At 39.4% G+C, this 20,000-nt stretch overlaps 1 protein-coding gene across 1 annotated transcript in view; it reads right to left on the reverse strand.

Moving 5' to 3' along the window:
• Positions 1-20,000, reverse strand: part of LOC133660495 (potassium/sodium hyperpolarization-activated cyclic nucleotide-gated channel 3-like) — a 51,303-nt gene that overhangs the window by 22,629 nt on the left and 8,674 nt on the right. Inside the window, exons 2-3 of the mRNA XM_062064033.1 lie at positions 1,538-1,744; positions 1,178-1,391 (exon numbers count right to left, since the gene is read on the reverse strand). Coding sequence (XP_061920017.1) covers positions 1,178-1,391; positions 1,538-1,744 — 421 coding nt within the window. The remainder of the gene's footprint in view (positions 1-1,177; positions 1,392-1,537; positions 1,745-20,000) is intronic.

A 20,000-nucleotide genomic window follows, 5' to 3' on the forward strand; every position in this document is an offset into this window, starting at 1 on the left:
ACAAGACTCTGAGGTACTTAACTCCTCCACATGGGGCAAGATACCCAGAAGAGAAAAACAACTGACGGCGTCTGCAGTGATGTGGACCCTGTATCGATCCGTCGTGGTGAAGAAGGAGCTGAGCCGGAAGGCAAAGCTCTCAATTTAGCTGTCGATCTACGTTCCCATCCTCACCTATGGTCATGAGCTTTGGGTTATGACCAAAAGAAAAAGACCACGGATGCAAGCAGCTAAAATGAGTTTCCTCCGCCGGGTGGAGGTTCTCCCTTAGAGAAAGGGTGAGAAGATCTGTCATCCGGAAGGTCATCCGTTGCTCCTCCAAATGGAAAGGAGCTTGGTGGTTTAGGCATCTGGTCAGGATGTCCTCCGGGAGCCTCCCTGGGGAGGTGTTTAAGGCACGTCCGACCGATACAGCAACACATGGACGTCCGCATCACTGAAGACGCCGCACTGATACGCCTGTCGATCTCACCATCCACTCTTCCCTCACTGGGGAACAAGACTCTGAGGTACTTAACTACTCCACATGGGGCAAGATACCCAGAAGAGAAAAACAACTGACGGCGTCTGCAGTGATGTGGACCCTGTATCGATCCGTCGTGGTGAAGAAGGAGCTGAGCCGGAAGGCAAAGCTCTCAATTTAGCTGTCGATCTACGTTCCCATCCTCACCTATGGTCATGAGCTTTGGGTTATGACCAAAAGAAAAAGACCACGGATGCAAGCAGCTGGAATGAGTTTCCTCCGCCGGGTGGAGGTTCTCCCTTAGAGAAAGGGTGAGAAGATCTGTCATCCGGAAGGTCATCCGTTGCTCCTCCAAATGGAAAGGAGCTTGGTGGTTTAGGCATCTGGTCAGGATGTCCTCCGGGAGCCTCCCTGGGGAGGTGTTTAAGGCACGTCCGACCGATACAGCGACACATGGACGTCCACATCACTGAAGACGCCGCACTGATACGCCTGTCGATCTCACCATCCACTCTTCCCTCACTCGTGAACAAGAGTCCTAGGTACTTGAACTCCTCCACTTGGGGAAAGATCTCCTCCCTAACCCGGAGATGGCACTCCACCATTTTCCGGGCGAGAACCATTCCAACATTGCTTGCGTTGTAAGTGTGTGACTTAGGTGTTGCGGAATGATGCGTGATCACGGGCGAGCGTGCCGGGTGGTGGTGCTCTCACCTCCTCCCACTGGTGGATGTATCGTATAAGTCTGGAGAGGCGGAGCAGGCGCAGCAGGCTGAGGATCTTCGTGAAGCGCACGATGCGGAGCGCCCTGGCCGTCCTGTAGACCTCCGAGTCCAGGCTGTCCACCATCAGGAAGATGTAGTCCACCGGGATGGACGACACAAAGTCCACCAGGAACCAGGTCTTCAGGTACTTGTGGCGGATGGCCCTGACGCACAAAGCCACAACAAAGGCTCAGCAAACATTCCACGCTCCACCGCGCCGTCCACCTGGCCGCTCATTCATATTCATGAGGCTGTGAAACAAAAGGTGCTCTCTTTCACCTTGTCTCACCTGTAACACCCACACACTGACCTGGGGTCCAGCAGGATCTCGGTGTTGTCCTCCTTGACGATGCCGGTGCGGAAGTTGAGCACCAGGTCGACCATGAAGAGCGTGTCGGAGAGCACGTTGAAGATGATCCAGGACGCCGTGTTCTCGTCCCGGAAGAAGGTGATGCCCACCGGCAGCACGATGAGGTTGCCCACCATCAGCATCAGCATCAGCAGGTCCCAGTAGAACCTGAAAGCAGCACATCTGGCACATGACACCCTGCAGGAACGCCTGAGCAACATCAGGAGCAGCAATGACAATGCAGTTGAAGTCCTACTGAAAGCCACTACTAGCGACCACGCAGTCTGATAGTTTATACATCAATGATGAAATCTTAACATTGCAACACATGCCAATACGGCCGGGTTAACTTATAAAGTGACATTTTAAATTTCCCGCCACAATTCCGCTTGAAAACGTCTAGATATGATGACGTATGCGCGTGAGGTAAACGGTTGATACGGAAGTATTCGGACACCATTGAATCCAATACAAAAAGCTCTGTTTTCTTCCCAAAATTCCACAGTATTCTGGTGAATCTTTTGCAATTTGTTTAATGAACAATGGAGACTGCAAAGAAGAAAGTTGTAGGTGGGATCGGTGTATTAGCGGCGGACTACAGCAACACAACCAAGAGGACTTTGAGCCGAACGACCTCACCTTGACTTCCTCCGTCTCCGGACCGCCAACCGCATCGGTGATCGGGTGAAGTCCTTCGTCGTACCGTCGATCGCTGGAACGCAGGTGAGCACGGGTGTTGATGAGCAGATGAGAGCTGGCGTAGGTGCAGAGCTAATGTTTTTAGCATAGCTCTATCGAGGTTCCGTAGCTAAGTTAGCTTCAATGGCGTCGTTAGCAACAGCATCGCTAAGCTGGAAAGCATTAACCGTGTAGTTACATGTCCAGAGTTTGGTAGTATTGTTGATCTTCTGTCCATCCTTCCAGTCAGGGACTTATTTGTTTTGTTTCTATCTACAGTTAAGCACGATGCTATCACGTTAGCTCCAAAGCTAAAGTGTTTCACCGATGTATTGTCGTGGAGATAAAAGTCACTGTGAATTTCCATTTCGCGTTCTGGACTCTCATTTTCAAGAGGATATAGTATCCCAGGTGGTTTAAAATACAACTCCGTGATCCACAATAGAAAAAGGAGAGAGTGTGGAATCCAATGAGCCAGCTTGTACCTAAGTTACGGTCAGAGCAAAAAAAGATACGTCCTGCACTGCACTCTAGTCCTTCACTTTGACGTTCCTCATCCACGAATTTTTCATCCTTGCTCAAATTAATGGGGTAATCGTCGCTTTCTCGGTCCGAATCGCTCTCGCTGCTGGTGTAAACAATGGGGAAATGTGACGTCACGCTACTTCCGGTACAGGCAAGGCTTTTTTTTAATCAGCGACCAAAAGTTGCGAACTTTATCGTCGATGTTCTCTACTAAATCCTTTCAGCAAAAATATGGCAATATCGCGAAATGATCAAGTATGACACATAGAATGGATCTGCTATCCCCGTTTAAATAAAAACATTAATTTCAGTAGGCCTTTAAGGAAAATGAAATATGATCAAGAATAAAATCCCGATATCAGGAGAACAAAGACTGGAAGATGAGAAAAATGTCTTAGACTTAGATTTGGTCACATCTAGTCTTAGACTTAGATTGGTCACATCTAATCTTAGACTTACATTGGTCACATCTAGTCTTAGACTTACATTGGTCACATCTAGTCTTAGACTTGGATTGGTCACAGGTAGTCTTAGACTTAGATTGGACACATCTAGTCTTAGACTTACATTGGTCACATCTAGTCTTAGACTTAGATTGGTCACATCTAGTCTTAGACTTACATTGGTCACATCTAGTCTTAGACTTAGATTGGACACATCTAGTCTTAGACTTAGATTGGTCACATCTAGTCTTAGACTTACATTGGTCACATCTAGTCTTAGACTTAGATTGGTCACATCTAGTCTTAGACTTACATTGGTCACATCTAGTCTTAGACTTAGATTGGTCACATCTAATCTTAGACTTACATTGGTCACATCTAGTCTTAGACTTGGATTGGTCACAGGTAGTCTTAGACTTAGATTGGACACATCTAGTCTTAGACTTACATTGGTCACATCTAGTCTTAGACTTACATTGGTCACATCTAGTCTTAGACTTACATTGGTCACATCTAGTCTTAGACTTAGATTGGTCACATCTAATCTTAGACTTACATTGGTCACATCTAGTCTTAGACTTGGATTGGTCACAGGTAGTCTTAGACTTAGATTGGACACATCTAGTCTTAGACTTACATTGGTCACATCTAGTCTTAGACTTAGATTGGTCACATCTAGTCTTAGACTTAGATTGGTCACATCTAATCTTAGACTTACATTGGTCACATCTAGTCTTAGACTTGGATTGGTCACAGGTAGTCTTAGACTTAGATTGGACACATCTAGTCTTAGACTTACATTGGTCACATCTAGTCTTAGACTTAGATTGGTCACATCTAGTCTTAGACTTACATTGGTCACATCTAGTCTTAGACTTGGATTGGTCACAGGTAGTCTTAGACTTAGATTGGACACATCTAGTCTTAGACTTACATTGGTCACATCTAGTCTTAGACTTAGATTGGTCACATCTAGTCTTAGATTGCTCACATCTAGTCTTAGACTTAGATTGGTCACATCTAGTCTTAGACTTACAATGGTCACATCTAGTCTTAGACTTAGATTGGTCACATTTTGGTCTTAGACTTAGATTGGTCACATCTAGTCTTAGACTTAGATTGGTCACTTTTTGGTCTTAGACTTAGATTGGTCACATCTAGTCTCAGACTTAGATTGGTCACATTTTGGTCTTAGACTTAGATTGGTCACATCTAGTCTTAGACTTAGATTGGTCACATCTAATCTTAGACTTAGATTGGTCACATCTAGTCTTAGACTTAGATTGGTCACATCTAGTCTTAGACTTAGATCGGTCACATCTAGTCTTAGACTTAGATTGGTCACATCTAGTCTAGCGGCTGGTGCCAAAAGCCCAAATAGTTACACTCCAAAACCAGAAAGGTGTGCCTAAGTTAAAGTTGGTTTTCCCCTATAGTAGTGAAAAAACAACTGTTGAGATGCAAAAGAACAACCCTTCTGTGGATGCCAACTAAGTGTAATCCCCCTCGTTAACATTCTATTCAGTTGTAAAGAAATGGCACAAAGGAGCATCTACTTCCTGTTTCTAACTGCTGTTATTTGTCGGAGGCTAAATTGCAGAGTCTTTTAGGAATGGTTGAAAGGACAGTGTTGTATGTGGGACACAGGTAATAGAAAATAATCAAGAAGCAAGAGTTAAAGCCAGAATATTTTGAAAACAAACGTTATTATTACGAAAATAGAAAAAACAACAGTAAATTAATTGCAATAAAATCCAAAGATTATGATATGAAATGTAATATTTGAAGTAAGAAATGTAATATTTGAAGTAAGAAATGTAATATTTGAAGTAAGAAATGCGTAACATCACAAGAACAGAAGCTGGATTTTTGCCCCAAAATAAATTAGATTGCCGAGTTTAGTTTGGAGCTCAGAAAAAGAGCCCACATAATCTTACAAGATAAATATTGTCCTTTTTAGGAGAATAAAGATGCAATATTAGAGGACGATGGAAGGGTTTGGTAGAGCATAATAATAATAATAATAATAATAATAATAATAACATTTATATGATAATAGAGTATAATAGCCTCCAAATCATCCTCACACATATTATAATCATTACTTTACAGGAAAAAAATCCTAATTTTACAAAAATATTAGAAAGACAAATCATACATTCATGAAAATGAAGTCAAAATACTTGTTTATGGATGCCATGCTAAAAAAAAAATTCTAAAATATAGTCAAATATTTTTGGGGAAAATTACCATTATTCTGAAAAAAATTAAGTTGCCATATTAATTAAAACATGGATAATAAAATTGTGTCCAATATAAAAGTTTGTGTGGTAGTTGTAATATTAATAAAATAATAATAAAAATAAATTAATTATAATAATATTAATGCTAAATAAAAAACAATAATAATAATACATTACAAACGATAATAATACACGATAATAATAATAACACATTTAGATAATAATAGTAATAATAGTAATAATTGAATAAATAAATAATAATACTACATTAAAAATAATAATAATAATAATACATAAAAAAATTATACATAACAATAATTACACACAATACTGATAATAATAATAACAATAATAATGATAATAATACACACAACTCCATAAGGGACAAGCGGTAGAAATGGATGGATGGATAATATTAATAATAACAACAACAATACAATGATGATAATAATAATAATAATAATAATAATAATAATAATAATAATAATAATAATAATAATAATAATAATACATTGTTATAGTAAGAATAATAATAATACATTATGATATTAATAATTAAACTAGTAATACTAATAATAGTAATAACCATTACAATAATAACAATAATAATTCATTAGTACAATTATAATAATAATAATAACACTATTATTACAAATCATAATACATACATACATTATAATAATAATAAAAATATAATACTACCAATAATAATAGTGACTGGATTTACAAATGTTATTGATTTGATTTAATTAACACTGCAAGTGAAACTGAAGAGGACAGTGGAGACATGATCCTTCTTTGTGTGTGTGTGTGTGTGTGTGTGTGTGTGCGTGCGTGTGTGTGTGCGTGTGTGTGTGTGAGAAAGTGATTAAAAGATGAGAGAGGAGACGACTTGTGTCCTTCTTTTGTAATGCAATTCACACACACACACACACACACACACACACACACACACACACACACACACACACACACACACACACACACACACACACACACACACACACACACACACACACACACACACACACACACACACACACACACACACACACACACACACACACACACCCTTTTCCAGAGTGCACTCCTTGGTCGATCTCTATATTGAGCTGTAATTTGGTAACACAACCTCATGTTAGAACCACTAGACTGAGATGAAGTATGAGTCATCACACACACACACACACACACACACACACACACACACACACACACACACACACACACACACACACACACACACACACACACACACACACACACACACACACACACACACACACACACTTTTACTCCCGTAATTCAACAAGGAATGACTGTGTTGCTGCTGTTGTCATAGCCACAAGGCGCAGTTTAATGTAAAGAAATATTAACCCCAGGGTGCAGAGACGGCAGGCGAGGAGCAGGTAAAAGTTTTAATAAGAGAAGAACTAGTGCAACAGGGAAGAATGCATGAATGTCATGCAGGAACTCAACGGGACCCCCATCGGAACTTCATGAATGTTTTTTGTGAGCAACAAGTATGTGCTCCAATCACTACATCACAACAAAATAAAGTCAAGACAGCCATGACAGGATGTTCTTTACAATGGGGACGGCGTGGCGAAGTTGGTAAAGTGGCCGTGCCAGCAATCGGAGGGTTGCTGGTTACTGGGGTTCAATCCCCACCTTCTACCATCCTAGTCACGTCCGTTGTGTCCTTGGGCAAGACACTTCACCCTTGCTCCTGATGGCTGCTGGTTAGCGCCTTGCATGGCAGCTCCCGCCATCAGTGTGTGAATGTGTGTGTGAATGGGTGAATGTGGAAATAGTGTCAAAGCTCTTTGAGTACCTTGAAGGTAGAAAAGCGCTATACAAGTATAACACATTTATCATTTATATATTTACAAGTGTAAGTACACTTTTGACCACCACTGTAGAGGATCTTTGATGGACATTTTTTCCAACAGATCCAAAATAGAAACTGTGAGAGGTCCTGTCATTTAGAGCAGTGGTCCCCAACCACCGGGCCGCGGACCGGTACCGGTCCGCGGACCAATTGGTACCGGGCCGCACAAGAAATTTAAAAAAAGAAAAATTTTTATTTTTATTTTTTTTATTTATTTTTTTATGAAATCAACATAAAAAACACAATATATACATTATATATCAATATATAGTCCACTAAAGACTAGTCCACTAAAACTATGTCCACTAAAGACTAGTCCACTAAAGACTAGTCCACTAAAACTATGTCCACTAAAGACTAGTCCACTAAAGACTAGTCCACTAAAACTATGTCCACTAAAGACTAGTCCACTAAAGACTAGTCCACTAAAAGTATGTCCACTAAAGACTAGTCCACTAAAGACTAGTCCACTAAAAGTATGTCCACTAAAGACTAGTCCACTAAAGACTAGTCCACTAAAACTATGTCCACTAAAGACTAGTCCACTAAAGACTAGTCCACTAAAACTATGTCCACTAAAGACTAGTCCACTAAAACTATGTCCACTAAAGATTAGTCCACTAAAGACTAGTCCACTAAAAACAAGTCCACTAAAGACTAGTCCACTATTTGCAAGTCCACTAAAACTATGTCCACTAAAGACTAGTCCACTAAAACTATGTCCACTAAAGACTAGTACACTAAAACTATGTCCACTAAAGACTAGTCCACTAAAGACTAGTCCACTAAAACTATGTCCACTAAAGACTAGTCCACTAAAAAAATGTCCACTAAAGACTAGTCCACTAAAACTATGTCCACAAAAGACTAGTCCACTAAAGACTAGTCCACTAAAACTATGTCCACTAAAGACTAGTCCACTAAAACTATGTCCACTAAAGACTAGTCCACTAAAGACTAGTCCACTAAAAGTATGTCCACTAAAGACTAGTCCACTAAAGACTAGTCCACTAAAACTATGTCCACTAAAGACTAGTCCACTAAAGACTAGTCCACTAAAACTATGTCCACTAAAGACTAGTCCACTAAAACTATGTCCACTAAAGACTAGTCCACTAAAGACTAGTCCACTAAAAACAAGTCCACTAAAGACTAGTCCACTATTTGCAAGTCCACTAAAACTATGTCCACTAAAGACTAGTCCACTAAAACTATGTCCACTAAAGACTAGTCCACTAAAACTATGTCCACTAAAGACTAGTCCACTAAAGACTAGTCCACTAAAACTATGTCCACTAAAGACTAGTCCACTAAAGACTAGTCCACTAAAACTATGTCCAAAAAAGACTAGTTCACTAAAGACTAGTCCACTAAAACTATGTCCACCAAAGACTAGTCCACTAAAGACTAGTCCACTAAAACTATGTCCACAAAAGACTAGTCCACTAAAGACTAGTCCACTAAAACTATGTCCACTAAAGACTAGTCCACTAAAACTATGTCCACTAAAGACTAGTCCACTAAAGACTAGTCCACTAAAACTATGTCCACTAAAGACTAGTCCACTAAAACTATGTCCACTAAAGACTAGTCCACTAAAACTATGTCCACTAAAGACTAGTCCACTAAAGACTAGTCCACTAAAACTATGTCCACTAAAGACTAGTCCACTAAAACTATGTCCACTAAAGACTAGTCCACTAAAACTATGTCCACTAAAGACTAGTTCACTAAAGACTAGTCCACTAAAAACAAGTCCACTAAAGACTAGTCCACTATTGACAAGTCCACTAAAACTATGTCCACTAAAGACTAGTACACTAAAACTATGCCCACTAAAGACTAGTCCACTAAAGACCAGTCCACTAAAACTATGTCCACTAAAGACTAGTCCACTAAAGACTAGTCCACTAAAACTATGTCCACTAAAGACTAGTCCACTAAAGACTAGTCCACTAAAACTATGTCCATTAAAGACTAGTCCACTAAAGACTAGTCCACTAAAACTATGTCCACTAAAGACAAGTCCACTAAAGACTAGTCCACTAAAGACTAGTCCACGAAAAACATGTCCACTAAAGACTAGTCCACAATTGACAAGTCCACTAAAGACTAGTCCACTAAAGACAAGTCCACTAAAAACAAGTCCACTAAGGACTAGTCCACTAAAGACTAGTCCACTAAAAACAAGTCCACTAAAGACTAGTCCACTAAAGACAAGTCCACTAAAAACAAGTCCACTAAGGACTAGTCCACTAAAGACAAGTACACTAAAACTATGTCCACTAAAGACTAGTCCACTAAAACTATGTCCACTAAAGACTAGTCCACTAAAGACTAGTCCACTAAAACTATGTCCACTAAAGACTAGTCCACTAAAGACTAGTCCACTAAAACTATGTCCACTAAAGACTAGTCCACTAAAGACTAGTCCACTAAAACTATGTCCACTAAAGACTAGTCCACTAAAACTATGTCCACTAAAGACTAGTCCACTAAAGACTAGTCCACTAAAACTATGTCCACTAAAGACTAGTCCACTAAAGACTAGTCCACTAAAACTATGTCCAAAAAAGACTAGTTCACTAAAGACTAGTCCACTAAAACTATGTCCACCAAAGACTAGTCCACTAAAGACTAGTCCACTAAAACTATGTCCACAAAAGACTAGTCCACTAAAGACTAGTCCACTAAAACTATGTCCACTAAAGACTAGTCCACTAAAACTATGTCCACTAAAGACTAGTCCACTAAAGACTAGTCCACTAAAACTATGTCCACTAAAGACTAGTCCACTAAAACTATGTCCACTAAAGACTAGTCCACTAAAACTATGTCCACTAAAGACTAGTCCACTAAAGACTAGTCCACTAAAACTATGTCCACTAAAGACTAGTCCACTAAAACTATGTCCACTAAAGACTAGTCCACTAAAACTATGTCCACTAAAGACTAGTTCACTAAAGACTAGTCCACTAAAAACAAGTCCACTAAAGACTAGTCCACTATTGACAAGTCCACTAAAACTATGTCCACTAAAGACTAGTACACTAAAACTATGCCCACTAAAGACTAGTCCACTAAAGACTAGTCCACTAAAACTATGTCCACTAAAGACTAGTCCACTAAAGACTAGTCCACTAAAACTATGTCCACTAAAGACTAGTCCACTAAAGACTAGTCCACTAAAACTATGTCCATTAAAGACTAGTCCACTAAAGACTAGTCCACTAAAGACTAGTCCACGAAAAACATGTCCACTAAAGACTAGTCCACAATTGACAAGTCCACTAAAGACTAGTCCACTAAAGACAAGTCCACTAAAAACAAGTCCACTAAGGACTAGTCCACTAAAGACTAGTCCACTAAAAACAAGTCCACTAAAGACTAGTCCACTAAAGACAAGTCCACTAAAAACAAGTCCACTAAGGACTAGTCCACTAAAGACAAGTACACTAAAACTATGTCCACTAAAGACTAGTCCACTAAAACTATGTCCACTAAAGACTAGTCCACTAAAGACTAGTCCACTAAAACTATGTCCACTAAAGACTAGTCCACTAAAGACTAGTCCACTAAAACTATGTCCACTAAAGACTAGTCCACTAAAGACTAGTCCACTAAAACTATGTCCACTAAAGACTAGTCCACTAAAACTATGTCCACTAAAGACTAGTCCACTAAAGACTAGTCCACTAAAACTATGTCCACTAAAGACTAGTCCACTAAAGACTAGTCCACTAAAACTATGTCCACAAAAGACTAGTCCACTAAAGACTAGTCCACTAAAACTATGTCCACTAAAGACTAGTCCACTAAAGACTAGTCCACTAAAACTATGTCCACAAAAGACTAGTCCACTAAAGACTAGTCCACTAAAACTATGTCCACTAAAGACTAGTCCACTAAAACTATGTCCACTAAAGACTAGTCCACTAAAGACTAGTCCACTAAAACTATGTCCACTAAAGACTAGTCCACTAAAACTATGTCCACTAAAGACTAGTCCACTAAAACTATGTCCACTAAAGACTAGTCCACTAAAGACTAGTCCACTAAAACTATGTCCACTAAAGACTAGTCCACTAAAACTATGTCCACTAAAGACTAGTCCACTAAAACTATGTCCACTAAAGACTAGTTCACTAAAGACTAGTCCACTAAAAACAAGTCCACTAAAGACTAGTCCACTATTGACAAGTCCACTAAAACTATGGCACTAAAGACTAGTACACTAAAACTATGCCCACTAAAGACTAGTCCACTAAAGACTAGTCCACTAAAACTATGTCCACTAAAGACTAGTCCACTAAAGACTAGTCCACTAAAACTATGTCCACTAAAGACTAGTCCACTAAAGACTAGTCCACTAAAACTATGTCCATTAAAGACTAGTCCACTAAAGACTAGTCCACTAAAACTATGTCCACTAAAGACAAGTCCACTAAAGACTAGTCCACTAAAGACTAGTCCACGAAAAACATGTCCACTAAAGACTAGTCCACAATTGACAAGTCCACTAAAGACTAGTCCACTAAAGACAAGTCCACTAAAAACAAGTCCACTAAGGACTAGTCCACTAAAGACTAGTCCACTAAAAACAAGTCCACTAAAGACTAGTCCACTAAAGACAAGTCCACTAAAAACAAGTCCACTAAGGACTAGTCCACTAAAGACAAGTACACTAAAACTATGTCCACTAAAGACTAGTCCACTAAAACTATGTCCACTAAAGACTAGTCCACTAAAGACTAGTCCACTAAAACTATGTCCACTAAAGACTAGTCCACTAAAGACTAGTCCACTAAAACTATGTCCACTAAAGACTAGTCCACTAAAGACTAGTCCACTAAAACTATGTCCACTAAAGACTAGTCCACTAAAACTATGTCCACTAAAGACTAGTCCACTAAAGACTAGTCCACTAAAACTATGTCCACTAAAGACTAGTCCACTAAAGACTAGTCCACTAAAACTATGTCCACAAAAGACTAGTCCACTAAAGACTAGTCCACTAAAACTATGTCCACTAAAGACTAGTCCACTAAAGACTAGTCCACTAAAACTATGTCCACAAAAGACTAGTCCACTAAAGACTAGTCCACTAAAACTATGTCCACTAAAGACTAGTCCACTAAAACTATGTCCACTAAAGACTAGTCCACTAAAGACTAGTCCACTAAAACTATGTCCACTAAAGACTAGTCCACTAAAACTATGTCCACTAAAGACTAGTCCACTAAAACTATGTCCACTAAAGACTAGTCCACTAAAGACTAGTCCACTAAAACTATGTCCACTAAAGACTAGTCCACTAAAACTATGTCCACTAAAGACTAGTCCACTAAAACTATGTCCACTAAAGACTAGTTCACTAAAGACTAGTCCACTAAAAACAAGTCCACTAAAGACTAGTCCACTATTGACAAGTCCACTAAAACTATGTCCACTAAAGACTAGTACACTAAAACTATGCCCACTAAAGACTAGTCCACTAAAGACTAGTCCACTAAAACTATGTCCACTAAAGACTAGTCCACTAAAGACTAGTCCACTAAAACTATGTCCACTAAAGACTAGTCCACTAAAGACTAGTCCACTAAAACTATGTCCATTAAAGACTAGTCCACTAAAGACTAGTCCACTAAAACTATGTCCACTAAAGACAAGTCCACTAAAGACTAGTCCACTAAAGACTAGTCCACGAAAAACATGTCCACTAAAGACTAGTCCACAATTGACAAGTCCACTAAAGATTAGTCCACTAAAGACAAGTCCACTAAAAACAAGTCCACTAAGGACTAGTCCACTAAAGACTAGTCCACTAAAAACAAGTCCACTAAAGACTAGTCCACTAAAGACAAGTCCACTAAAAACAAGTCCACTAAGGACTAGTCCACTAAAGACAAGTACACTAAAACTATGTCCACTAAAGACTAGTCCACTAAAACTATGTCCACTAAAGACTAGTCCACTAAAGACTAGTCCACTAAAACTATGTCCACTAAAGACTAGTCCACTAAAGACTAGTCCACTAAAACTATGTCCACTAAAGACTAGTCCACTAAAGACTAGTCCACTAAAACTATGTCCACTAAAGACTAGTCCACTAAAACTATGTCCACTAAAGACTAGTCCACTAAAGACTAGTCCACTAAAAACAAGTCCACTAAAGACTAGTCCACTATTGACAAGTCCACTAAAACTATGTCCACTAAAGACTAGTACACTAAAACTATGTCCACTAAAGACTAGTCCACTAAAGACTAGTCCACTAAAACTATGTCCACTAAAGACTAGTCCACTAAAGACTAGTCCACTAAAACTATGTCGACTAAAGACTAGTCCACTAAAGACTAGTCCACTAAAACTATGTCCACTAAAGACTAGTCCACTAAAACTATGTCCACAAAAGACTAGTCCACTAAAGACTAGTCCACTAAAACTATGTCCACTAAAGACTAGTCCACTAAAGACTAGTCCACTAAAAGTATGTCCACTAAAGACTAGTCCACTAAAGACTAGTCCACTAAAACTATGTCCACTAAAGACTAGTCCACTAAAGACTAGTCCACTAAAACTATGTCCACTAAAGACTAGTCCACTAAAACTATGTCCACGAAAGACTAGTCCACTAAAGACTAGTCCACTAAAACTATGTCCACTAAAGACTAGTCCACTAAAACTATGTCCACAAAAGACTAGTCCACTAAAGACTAGTCCACTAAAACTATGTCCACTAAAGACTAGTCCACTAAAACTATGTCCACGAAAGACTAGTCCACTAAAGACTAGTCCACTAAAACTATGTCCACTAAAGACTAGTCAACTAAAACTATGTCCACTAAAGACTAGTCCACTAAAGACTAGTCCACTAAAACCATGTCAACTAAAGACTAGTCCACTAAAACTATGTCCACTAAAGACTAGTCCACTAAAACTATGTCCACTAAAACTATGTCCACTAAAGACTAGTCCACTAAAACTATGTCAACTAAAGACTAGTCCACTAAAGACTAGTCCACTAAAACTATGTCCACTAAAGACTAGTCCACTAAAGACTAGTCCACTAAAACTATGTCCACTAAAGACTAGTCCACTAAAACTATGTCCACTAAAGACTAGTCCACTAAAGACTAGTCCACTCAAAACAAGTCCACTAAAGACTAGTCCACTATTGACAAGTCCACTAAAACTATGTCCACTAAAGACTAGTCCACTAAAACTATGTCCACTAAAGACTAGTACACTAAAACTATGTCCACTAAAGACTAGTCCACTAAAACTATGTCCACTAAAGACTAGTCCATTAAAGACTAGTCCACTAAAACTATGTCCACTAAAGACTAGTCCACTAAAACTATGTCCACTAAAGACTAGTCCACTAAAGACTAGTCCACTATTTGCAAGTCCACTAAAGACTAGTCCACTATTGACAAGTCCACTAAAACTATGTCCACTAAAGACTAGTACACTAAAACTATGTCCACTAAAGACTAGTCCACTAAAGACTAGTCCACTAAAACTATGTCCACTAAAGACTAGTCCACTAAAGACTAGTCCACTAAAACTATGTCCACTAAAGACTAGTCCCCTAAAGACTAGTCCACTAAAACTATGTCCACTAAAGACTAGTCCACTAAAGACTAGTCCACTAAAACTATGTCCATTAAAGACAAGTCCACTAAAGACTAGTCCACTAAAGACTAGTCCACTAAAAACAAGTCCACTAAAGACTAGTCCACTATTGACAAGTCCACTAAAGACTAGTCCACTAAAGACAAGTCCACTAAAAACAAGTCCACTAAGGACTAGTCCACTAAAGACAAGTCCACTATAGACTAGTCCACTAAAGACAAGTCCACTAAAGACTAGTCCACTAAAGACTAGTCCACTAGAGACAAGTCCACTAAAGACTAGTCCACTAAAGACAAGTCCACTAAAAACAAGTCCACTAAAGACTAGTCCACTAAAGACTAGTCCACTATTGACAAGTCCACTAAAGACTAGTCCACTAAAGACAAGTCCACTAAAAACAAGTCCACTAAGGACTAGTCCACTAAAGACAAGTCCACTAAAGACAAGTCCACTAAAGACTAGTCCACTAAAGACAAGTCCACTAAAGACTAGTCCACTAAAGACAAGTCCACTAAAAACAAGTCCACTAAAGACTAGTCCACTAAAGACTAGTACACTAAAACTATGTCCACTGAAGACTAGTCCACTAAAGACTAGTCCACTAAAACTATGTCCACTAAAGACTAGTCCACTAAAGACTAGTCCACTAAAACTATGTCCACTAAAGACTAGTCCACTAAAGACTAGTCCACTAAAACTATGTCCACTAAAGACTAGTCCACTAAAGACTAGTCCACTAAAGACTAGTCCACTAAAAACAAGTCCACTAAAGAGTAGTCCACTATTGACAAGTCCACTAAAGACTAGTCCACCAAAGACAAGTCCACTAAAAACAAGTCCACTAAGGACTAGTCCACTAAAGACAAGTCCACTAAAGACAAGTCCACTAAAGACTAGTCCACTAAAGACAAGTCCACTAAAAACAAGTCCACTAAAGACTAGTCCACTAAAGACTAGTCCACTAAAACTATGTCCACTAAAGACTAGTCCACTAAAGACTAGTCCACTAAAAACAAGTCCACTAAAGACTAGTCCACTATTGACAAGTCCAAGTCCCGGTACCGGTCCGCGGACCAATTGGTACCGGGCCGCACAAGAAATAAAAAAATAAAATAAAAATAAAATATATATTTTTTTATTTTTTTAATGAAATCAAGCAGGGCTACCGTCCGTAAGCACACATGAGTGTATTTATTTATGTAAAAAAAAATAATTTTTTTTTTTTTTTTTTTAAATACACCCCCCCCCCCTTCCACCGGTCCGTGGGACAAATGTTCAAGCGGTCCGCAGCTACAAAAAGGTTGGGGACCTCTGATTTAGAGGATCTTTGATAGATATTCTTCTGTAGCTCCTTAATAGAAATAGCAAGTGGTCCTGCTATAAATAGAGGATCTCTGGCAACAGGTGTGATCCAGACCATGATTGTGATATCTGGCGTGTGAAAAGCAGACATAAGTGGAGGAGTGAGACGTCCTCTCAGACCACAGATAGATGACTCCATGATGACCACTCAGATGACTCCATGATGACCACTCAGATGACTCCATGATGACCACTCTTGCATAATTCATCCAATTACAATCCTCATCTTCCAATTCCAGTCATTGGAATAGTTGACCAGAGACCAGAGACTCACCTGAGACTCACCTGAGACTCACCTGAGACTCACCTGAGCCTCCAGCAGTGCCAGATGTCATCAAGATGATGGACAACACAACAATGGCCATGAGACACGTGGGCCAGGAGGATCAAGTCCTCCTTTGTTGCTGCCGTGCGTCTGCACATAGAAGAGTCCACTAAAGACTAGTCCACTAAAGACTAGTCCACTAAAGACTAGTCCACTAAAACTATGTCCACTAAAGACTAGTCCACTAAAGACTAGTCCACTAAAACTATGTCCACTAAAGACTAGTCCACTAAAGACTAGTCCACTAAAGACTAGTCCACTAAAACCATGTCCACTAAAGACTAGTCCACTAAAGACTAGTCCACTAAAACTATGTCCACTAAAGACTAGTCCACTAAAGACTAGTCCACTAAAACTATGTCCACTAAAGACTAGTCCACTAAAGACTAGTCCACTAAAGACTAGTCCACTAAAACTATGTCCACTAAAGACCAGTCCACTAAAGACTAGTCCACTAAAACTATGTCCACTAAAGACTAGTCCACTAAAGACTAGTCCACTAAAACTATGTCCACTAAAGACTAGTCCACTAAAGACTAGTCCACTAAAACTATGTCCACTAAAGACTAGTCCACTAAAGACTAGTCCACTAAAACTATGTCCACTAAAGACCAGTCCACTAAAGACTAGTCCACTAAAACTATGTCCACTAAAGACTAGTCCACTAAAGACTAGTCCACTAAAACTATGTCCACTAAAGACTAGTCCACTAAAGACTAGTCCACTAAAAACAAGTCCACTAAAGACTGGTCCACTAAAGACTAGTCCACTAAAACTATGTCCACTAAAGACTAGTCCACTAAAGACTAGTCCACTAAAACTATGTCCACTAAAGACTAGTCCACTAAAGACTAGTCCACTAAAAACAAGTCCACTAAAAACAAGTCCACTAAGGACTAGTCCACTAAAGACAAGTCCACTAAAGACTAGTCCACTAAAGACAAGTCCACTAAAAACAAGTCCACTAAAGACTAGTCCACTAAAGACAAGTCCACTAAAGACTAGTCCACTAAAGACTAGTCCACTAAAACTATGTCCACTAAAGACTAGTCCACTAAAGACTAGTCCACTAAAACTATGTCCACTAAAGACTAGTCCACTAAAGACTAGTCCACTAAAAACAAGTCCACTAAAAACAAGTCCATTAAGGACTAGTCCACTAAAGACAAGTCCACTAAAGACTAGTCCACTAAAGACAAGTCCACTAAAAACAAGTCCACTAAAGATAAGTCCACTAAAACAAGTCCACTAAAGACTAGTCCACTAAAACCATGTCCACTAAAGACTAGTCCACTAAAGACTAGTCCACTAAAGATAAGTCCACTAAAACAAGTCCACTAAAGACTAGTCCACTAAAACCATGTCCACTAAAGACTAGTCCACTAAAACGATGTCCACTAAAGACTAGTCCACTAAAACCATGTCCACTAAAGACTAGTCCACTAAAGACTAGTCCACTAAAACTATGTCCACTAAAGACTAGTCCACTAAAGACTAGTCCACTAAAAACAAGTCCACTAAAGACTAGTCCACTATTGACAAGTCCACTAAAGACTAGTCCACTAAAGACAAGTCCATTAAAAACAAGTCTACTAAGGACTAGTCCACTAAAGACAAGTCCACTAAAGACTAGTCCACTAAAGACAAGTCCACTAAAAACAAGTCCACTAAAGACTAGTCCACTAAAAACAAGTCCACTAATAACAAGTCCACTAAAGACTAGTCCACTAAAGATAAGTCCACTAAAACAAGTCCACTAAAGACTAGTCCACTAAAAACAAGTCCACTAAAGACAAGTCCACTAAAGACTAGTCCACTAAAACTATGTCCACTAAAGACTAGTCCACTAAAGACTAGTCCACTAAAGCTATGCCCACTAAAGACTAGTCCAGTAAAGACTAGTCCACTAAAACTATGTCCACTAAAGACTAGTCCACTAAAGACTAGTCCACTAAAAACAAGTCCACTAAAGACTAGTCCACTATTGACAAGTCCACTAAAGACTAGTCCACTAAAGACAAGTCCACTAAAAACAAGTCCACTAAGGACTAGTCCACTAAAGACTAGTCCACTAAAGACAAGTCCACTAAAAACAAGTCCACTAAGGACTAGTCCACTAAAAACAAGTCCACTAAAGACTAGTCCACTAAAAACAAGTCCACTAAAAACAAGTCCACTAAAGACTAGTTCACTAAAGACTTATCCACTAAAGACTAGTCCACTAAAGACTAGTCCACTAAAGACAAGTCCACTAAAAACAAGTCCACTAAAGACTAGTTCACTAAAGACTTGTCCACTAAAGACTAGTCCACTAAAGACATGTCCACTAAAAACATGTCCGCTTGTAACGCACATGATATCACACACAAATAAACCCGCTGCAGGACCGCTTGTATCACACATGATATCACACACAAGTGAAAACACTGCAAGACTGCTTGTATCGCACATGATATCACACACAAGTAAAAACACTGCAGGACTTCTTGTATCGCACATGATATCACACACAAGTAAACCCGCTGCAGGACTACTTGTATCACACATGATATCACACACAAGTAAAAACACTGCAAGACTGCTTGTATCGCACATGATATCAAACACAAGTAAAAACACTGCAAGACTGCTTGTATCGCACATTATATCACACACAAGTAAACACTGCAGGACTTCTTGTATCGCACAAGATATCACACACAAGTAAACCCGCTGCAGGACTGCTTGTATCACACATGATAGCACACACAAGTAAACACTCTGCAGGACTGCTTGTATCGCATATGATATCACACACAAGTAAACACGCTGCAGGACCGCTTGTATCACACAAAAGTAAAAACACTGCAGGACTGCTTGTATCGCACATGATATCACACACAAGTAAACACACTGCAGGACTGCTTGTATCACACATGATATCACACACAAGTAAACACGCTGCAGCACGGCTTGTATCGCACATGATATCACACACTAATTAACCCGCTGCAGGACCGCTTGTATCACACATGGTATCACACAGAAGTAAAAACACTGCTGGACTGCTTATATCGCACATGATATCACACACAAGTAAAAACACTGCAAGACTGCTTACATCGCACATGATATCACACACAAGTAAACACGCTGCAGGACTGCTTGTATCACACATGATATCACACACAAGTAAACACGCTGCAGGACTGCTTGTATCACACATGATATCACACACAAGTAAAAACACTGCTGGACTGCTTATATCGCACATGATATCACACACAAGTAAAAACACTGCAAGACTGCTTGTATCGCACATGATATCCCACACAAGTAA

The sequence above is a fragment of the Entelurus aequoreus genome, linkage group LG11 (assembly GCF_033978785.1).
Source record: "Entelurus aequoreus isolate RoL-2023_Sb linkage group LG11, RoL_Eaeq_v1.1, whole genome shotgun sequence".
In the NCBI taxonomy this organism is placed as follows: domain Eukaryota; kingdom Metazoa; phylum Chordata; class Actinopteri; order Syngnathiformes; family Syngnathidae; genus Entelurus; species Entelurus aequoreus.